At 37.1% G+C, this 7,946-nt stretch overlaps 1 protein-coding gene across 1 annotated transcript; it reads right to left on the bottom strand.

Moving 5' to 3' along the window:
- Positions 1-241: 241 nt before the first annotated feature.
- oaz1b (ornithine decarboxylase antizyme 1b) lies at positions 242-4,618 on the bottom strand. Its single transcript, XM_061061011.1, is given in 6 exon segments — positions 242-1,325; positions 1,441-1,526; positions 1,893-2,065; positions 2,347-2,433; positions 2,435-2,486; positions 4,416-4,618. Coding segments are annotated over 6 exon segments (654 nt in total). The 5' UTR covers positions 4,541-4,618; the 3' UTR covers positions 242-1,194.
- Between the last annotated feature and the right edge of the window lie 3,328 nt (positions 4,619-7,946).

A 7,946-nucleotide genomic window follows, 5' to 3' on the forward strand; every position in this document is an offset into this window, starting at 1 on the left:
TTGTACTGGATCAGTCCGCATGGATTGGAACTGACAGTCAATGTGATTGAAGACAGAAAATATCATTAAAAATCAAACATTCTTGACAGCTGAAACAAGTCTTTTCATGTCTTATTAATTTCTCTTATTTTGTATATTATTATTTAGGAATTAATGTTAAAAATAAAAGCCAGCACTTTCTTCTAATTGGACAAAAACATTTTGAAGTTTAACCATTCATTGATGAATAAAACAAATACTGAAGTTTTATTTTATTTGTTTTATTATCACAGAAGCACAACATGTACCACTATGCAGGTGAACAACAAAACGTAATACTATCCTCAATCAACGTTAAAAGGAATGCTAATCCAAACAAATAAAAACAGAACAGACAAAAAATCCAATCACAGCATTTTTCATCAACCTCCAAATCAAACTCCGACTATATTGTCCGATATACATGGCAGGAAAAAAAAAAAAAAGCAAAAGCACTTTGGATCAATAACTTTCCTTTCACTTTGTACCGATTTGATCGTCATAGGATCTTTAACTGAGACTGAAGCGTCTATCAGACACATGCAGCTGCATCCGCTACTCTAAAAGGATTCACTATTCAGCTATGAAGTACCAAATATTGGAGTAACCTTAAAAATCCCTAAAACTTTAAATAGATTATTAGTGCTACAAAATAAAGCTGGTCCCACTGAAATGCATTTTTTATTTGATTCAGAGAGAAAGAAAACATGGGACGAATTTTAAGTCATTACTTTGCCAATGAAGAGAAAGCTGGAGTACCCGAGTGTAAACCTGATGACCTTTTTGTTATACATTCAAGAAATAAAATATCCTCAACCTTAATCTACCATGAAAGGAAAGGTCATTAAAACAGACTTTAGAATGGAAATGAGAACTTAACTTATAACCATGACAACTGCAAAATGATTGTAATTTTAAAGAACAAAATCTTTCCCTCTTTGTAGGTGACAGCATGATTTAATCTTCCATGAAAACAGTTCGATAAACACAGAAATATAGATGGTGGAAAAAGGAAACGCACAACTTACATATTCCCTTCAAAATGCATGAGGAAATAAATATCTGCATACAGAGGGAAAAGTGGAACACAGACAGAGGTGTGTATTTGTAAGCTGGGACGGGATCAACAAACAGAACGGGAAGGGAAAAGGGGGGTGGGAGGGGCTATCCAGAGGGCTACTCCTCGTCCGAGGAGTCCCTGTCAAAATTGTAGGCCATAAAGAAAACGTCGGGTCGAGGTGGGACGAGGGTATGGCCCGGTTTCACAATCTCAAAGCCCAGGAAACTGAATGTACGCACCAGTTTAGCTAGAAGAATAAGGAAGGAAAAGAGAGGAAGTCAGTACACAGAAGCTTAACATTTTTTTCATGTAATTAAAGTTGGAAAAGATGTGCTTGGACAAACAGCGGTGTGCGCACATACCACGATCGTCTCTGTTCTTGTAAAAGCAGACAAACACGCTAACGACTTTCAGATGTTCTTCAGCATATTCCAAGAGAGCTGCAAAACTGGAAGGAGAACAGGAGGTGGCTTAAGTAAACACACAGGAACAAATACAACGCACAACAAATCTCTTGCATGATTTGATACAGGTTATTTAAAAACAATCTTCTATGTCCCCCTCAGATGTTTCAGAATAAGCAGATCTGGATTTTTAAGGCTAGAAGGTCAACACAGCCTCGGTGTAAAAAGGTTGCCAGAGTCTAATCACCTTCTCTGCTGACAAAACATTGTTCATGCCAACTTTTACGTAATAGTTACTTGTTATATTTAACTTATAAATACCGTTTTACACTAACCCCATTCAGGTCTGCCAATTTTAAACACCTAACCCTTTTTTCCACTTGAGATCTTTCCAAACAATCTGGCCTCACCTCTCCTTGCTGCCTTCAGGAAGGGGGTCAAGAGGTATCTCCACGTAAAGTGCCCTGCTGCTCAGGACAGCATCCCACTGTATTGTCTTGGTAACGGTAGGACAACTTTGGAAGTGGAGTATCCAAGGGCGACCGTTCCCCGCTGGCTCCTCTGTTACAGTCAACTTTCTGTCCTGGAAACATAAATCCTAGTTACACAACTGTAAATGTTTAGATAGGTTTCCTTTTATCTAGAATAAAAAAGTTATCCCAACAACAGCTAAAACATGAGCCTAATGACTTAATGGATGACTAAATCAAGTGAAACCCTTGTGTATTGTGCAAACAAACTGACACAGGTCACGTGACAGGAAATGGATTCAGCAAGGAGCTGCTTTTAAGGGCAAACGATAAAACACAACTACTCTGAATCCATTTAGACAATAAGAGAGCAGACCAGTGTTTCTACACTTACTGAGTAGAGTTGCCGAGCTGAAGGAGTGTGATCCCGCGTGCCATTCCCTCGCCCACCTGGGATCTTCAGGGGTGGGAGAGGGGCATCAGGAGCACCACAGAGGCCCCGGACTGCGGGTACTACTACAGTGCAGGGACAAACTAGAGGGGGGGGGGAAAGAGGGCAGAATCACAACACTGTAACAAAAACATCACAAGTGTTTCTGTAATTCTACAGAAGGAACGTGGCATGATATATACTCAAAATGATATTCTTAAACCCATCAGACCCCCACAATATTAATCATCATGTCCAAATAAACAAACTTGTTGTTTGGCTATTGTTGACAAAGCTGTTGGGTAACATACTACATGTCTTGACCTATCACATTTCAAAAAGGGTACCAGCAGCACATCTTCATCCATCCTTTCATTTCTTCTCAATTCAATATATTATATATTTCAGGTTTCAATTAAGTGTAAAATAACCATTTCAGCATCCAGAAGGCTCAGAGGATGTCAAACAACTGCAAATGTTACTCCACTTTAAGACAAGAAAACAGTAAGCAGCTAATCACAGACACTAATCTAGACAATTAGAGGAGTGGTCTTCCCAAGGGAGCCACTTGGAAAGACCAATAAATCAATGAATTAAAAAAATCTCAAATCAGAGATTGTTGTATATGTTAGTATAAAGTCTGAAAATGTGAAAATATCAATTTGACTCCTATCAGCTTACACTGTGTTTAATACACAATGTAAAAATATTAAATATCAATGAAGTGATAATCATGTTTTCTGGTCATTTTTCTTTTGGTGTTAACTTAACAAATAGTCTTATCCTTTCTGTTCTGGGTTGTACACAAGAATACAGCAGTGTTATAATAGCTGTCACGCCCAGTGGCGGTTCTAGACCACTTTTACTGAGGGGGCCAAACGGGGGCCAGTTGTTTTGTCAGAGAGGTGAAAAATAGACAAAGATGATCACTTTAAAAAATATATATATATATTATGCCACAACATAAAATACCACGATTTATATTTGTTTCAGTAACAGCATTTAGTATTAGATTGTGAGTCTGGTTGTTGAGTCAAATACTGTGCATGTGTTTTGAGGGCGGCTCTTCCTTTTGGAGGGAGGGCCAAACTCATTGTTACAGGGGCACTGTCCCCTGGTGGCCCCTGCCTAGAACCGCCCATGGTCACGCCAGGTAAAGGAACCCTGACGAAGTTTGACTTCATGACACATTTTAAATGACTCCAGCGTCAAAACACATCACACACCGCCTGTCCAATCCTTTTGAATATGAACATGTTGAATTATTAAGCGATGTAACCTCGGCGTGCAGTCACAGAAGAGCTGCTGCTGCTGCATCGTTTTACTGTCAGTGACGTAATCAACACGACTCTGTTTGTCAGCTCACGAGACCAACGTGGCCACAAACATGTGCTCACCTGGAGAATTTGATTGGCACATGATCGGGAGTCGTTTTTGGTAGGTATTGAGTGAGATAAAGGATAACTTTTGAGATTAAGGATAACGTCCCCCATTACTGGTTGACCGGTATTGGACGAGTTTGAATTTCTCGGCGAGAAGAAACGAGACTTCATATGTTAAGAATTAATTAATGTTTACATTAAAATTAGGTTTGTTTGGTCTTTAATTAGACAAGAAACACTGAGCAATAACTTGAACATCCATTTAGTGGTTTTGATATATATTAACCATTACAACAAATGCCACTAAAGCCATCTACTTCCTACAAAACTATTAACGAGCTTATACTAAATACACTGACATAACACAGGTTCGACGACGTTTTAAACCTAAAACTAATAAACTTATCCGACCAGGATAATAAAGTGTAACATTATTCTAAATACATAAACTATAAGAAAGAGTTTTATATATGATGTAGCTCTAACTGTGGCGTTGGTGGCACAGCTTATTCGATGTAAACAGGGACATTTAAAACTGTTTCACTTCCGCGTTACTGTGGCTTAGCTGCTAGGAAAAACTAGCTTCGCCACCCTTCCCCCACACCAGGTTAGCGGTTAGCTAGGTACGGTATTTTTCCATCTTTTACTTACTTCCCAATCATGTCACAGATACCACTGCTCAGGTCAGCCATGTTAGTAATAGACAGTTGTTTTCCTTCTTTCTCGCGAGCAAAGCAATGACTGTTTAGGATCCGCTGGAGGTTGGATTTTACCATCCGGCCTCGGGTAGAGACACGACGGGCCGACTGCTCTCTGCTGTGCTCTGCTGGGTAGTGGTCGGTCAGAGATTCTGGAGCTGCGAGTAAAGGCAAGAATCAGCCAATCAAAATCACTTACATTTCCGTTCTACTTTTCCTGACTTTTCAAAATAAGAGTTGGTGTAAATCTAAAGTTCCATATCATCGTGAATTGTCGCAAATAAACAGACTTAAAATGGAAATAAAATATAAAGTTAAGTAAAGATAACACATGGAATAAAAGTTTTAAAAAAGTTTAAAAAAATAAAAATCACATTTTAAATCCTTATTTTCTATAGAGCTGGTTTTTTTTTTTTTTTGTTTTTTTTTTACATTTTTAACAGTTTTTATTGGGTTTTCAATTAGCAACATCAATGTACATTTGTTTGCAACATACACTGCAAATATACATTTGCACATATTTAGCACAATGGAATGGATATTGTCTAAAGCAGTGGTTCCCAAAGTTGGGGTCGGGACCTACTGGGGGGGTCGCAAGACACTGAGAAGGGGGTCGTGAGAATTCTTCCAAACACATCAAAATTAAAAATCACTTGAAATTGCCTATTTTACCCATTATTGTCAAAACATACGAAAAAAAAAAAAAAAGATCAAGAGATTAATTCTGCTACCATTATGAAAATAATAATACAGTGTTCATGCTCTTCTTTTGTGTCGTTCTAATTCCAGTGTTTGGATCGTGTACCCGGCTGTGCACAACGGTAAATGTTTTAACCACCTCCATGGACAGAGTGGGTCCCCAGTCTCTAGCATCTTATTTTTGGGGGTCATGGGCTGAAAAGTTTGGGAACCCCGGGTCTAAAGTATACTTGAACACCTTCCCTCCCATCCCAGCCATCCCACTACCCGAGTGCCCCCTCATGTCCACATGTAACACAAGAAATACTGCATTATTGTTATTAACATTAATAACATAGATATGTAAACAGACAAAATGTAAAGTCATATATATAAAAGAATAACATTTTTTAAAAAAAAGAGTCAGATAAAATAAACAGAAGGAAGGAAGGGAAAAAAAATTACTTAGAGAAATAATAGTGATGAAATTAAATAAATAAATAGAGCTGTTTTTTTTAAATAGATGTCCTAATGTCCATGGCAGAAAACAAGTGTTTGTTGTTATCAATGGTACATAACTTTAATCAGTAATAAGAGGGGGTGTTCGCTCAATTTCCCTCTTTGAAACTACAAGTGTTGACACATTAAGAATACATAACTTCACTGTTTTTCTGAGCTTTTAATGGCACCATGATCTCCTTCTGTGGCTCTAGATTGCTCCAAAGGTGGAGGCCAAGATAGTGAGCAACCATGAGCCATACCATTTTTTTAACCTTTCCCTATTCATATGAAATGCAAAATTAATTTTAATCTGATTTTTGTAACAAGATATCAGACTTTCATAATGCATTTGAAGTATATCTTGCTTTCAAGTTTAACACGGTGACTGTCCTAAGGGTTCATCTGGTTAAAATCAATATTGACAAAAAAGGTGAGTCTGAAAAAAAACATCTTATGTTCTGTGCTACCTTCTAAAAGTAATGTAAGATAAAAATGTATTTTTACTTAACACACAGCACCACATATTTTGATCACCTTCGTGACTTAATCACTGCCAAATAGAGAACAAATATTCTAATTCAGCCTCTTTTATTTTGAAGGAGAACGACTTGGCTGCAGCTTTCTTTGGGATGAGACTGTATCTAGCTTCACGCTCTGCTAACAAGCTAACGCTGATCAAACTTGCTAAACGCTAAAGATGCTAGTAAAGAATCAAGATCATGACTGATATTTGACCTAGGAATATTACCTGTCCCTGACCTGTGACCGTAGTTAAAGCAGCAACAAAATCCACATAATTTATTACGTGCAGTAACTGATGTATGCTCTGTATGTGAATATTGCAATTAAATGTCAAATGTTACTGCGTGTCCTTCCTGTTTCTTTCCACTAGCCTGCAGGTCGATGATGAGCCTGAAAACACTGAGTTAGCTGCTATTAATCTAGCAGCTATGTGTTTACATGGGGTGTGTAATGGAAAAATACCAAGGACGGATAACTGTTTGACAAAGACACTGAAAGTGCAATATTTGTCAAGGATTGTTTAAATACAAAAGTCATCAGAAACCATCTCATTTGGTCACATTGTTGCAAAAACAAGACAGAAAGTTTGTTAATTAGTGAATTGGTGTAGGTAGACTGTTTGGATAAAGGTGGTGAGGGGCCTACCTTCATTTCTTTACTACGCAGGAAGCAGTTTTGAGGTAGGCCTACTGTTACAAATTCAATAAAAATAATAATTACTTCACGACATTAGTTAGAAGCTAGAAGCTTTAATATTTAAAAAAAAAGAAGTATTTTATTGTTAATAATCATAGAGAAGATACAATCAGTTTGTGTAGCCTATATGATGCGCAGTTTAACACATCCACATAAAAAACATTCCAACTTTGCTTTCATTAAAATGTAGACTATGCATCAAAAAAATATTATTTATTTAGGCCTAACAGTCAAAGTTGCCATTTTGCAAATTGGCAAACATAGTCATTGTTTTTGATTCTTTGGCTACAGTGTGATGCATAAATTGTATTGTTTAATTAAAGTTATATTTTAAAGTGTGACTTTCGTTTGCAACATAAAGTGTAGTAGCCTATCACTACTTTTTCTTCTCGATCTGAATCATTCTCATAATCCTGTTTTCTGTCTTTTTTCATTGTCTACTAAATTCCATTTAACAACCGAATGAAAGGATTAGTTGGATTATGTTTTGCATGGAGTATGCTGTGTTAAATTTGCTCACACGTCTTTGACATTAACAGTGTTTCTGGTCTCCCACATGTATGAAGCCCCACTCATTCTGTAAGCAATATTTAATTATATATATATATTGTAATTTAGTCACTTGGCAAAAAGAGTTCACATCTAAAGTGATGTCGGGTGATGTCAGTCAAAATATCTGCTTGCTATTCCCATTGAGTTCGCACGGGGGCGCCAAAGCAGCAGAAAAGCATTGTCGCTATACTAGTGTCAAATCTTGTTAATAAAGTGTATGGTCGAATAACATAAACATCGCAGATCAGCCATTAATAAAAGAATAATAGTCTAGTAATAATAATAGTATAATAAAAAATGTTTTAGTTCTGAAGTTATATAGCCTAACTAGTTTCTTCTGCTCCTTTTTCACACAAATAGTTAACGTGGCCTACAAAAAACTTTAAAACTGCAAGGATTCAGATGAGTTATTCAACACATGGTATAATCAGTATAATGGCTGTAACAAGCTCCAGTGATGGTGCTTTGCTTTTATGATACACTGTGAAAGCAAACACTGTCTGCTCTGCATTTACGTTCATTATTGGTTTAACGC

The sequence above is a fragment of the Labrus mixtus genome, chromosome 17 (assembly GCF_963584025.1).
Source record: "Labrus mixtus chromosome 17, fLabMix1.1, whole genome shotgun sequence".
Taxonomy (NCBI): domain Eukaryota; kingdom Metazoa; phylum Chordata; class Actinopteri; order Labriformes; family Labridae; genus Labrus; species Labrus mixtus.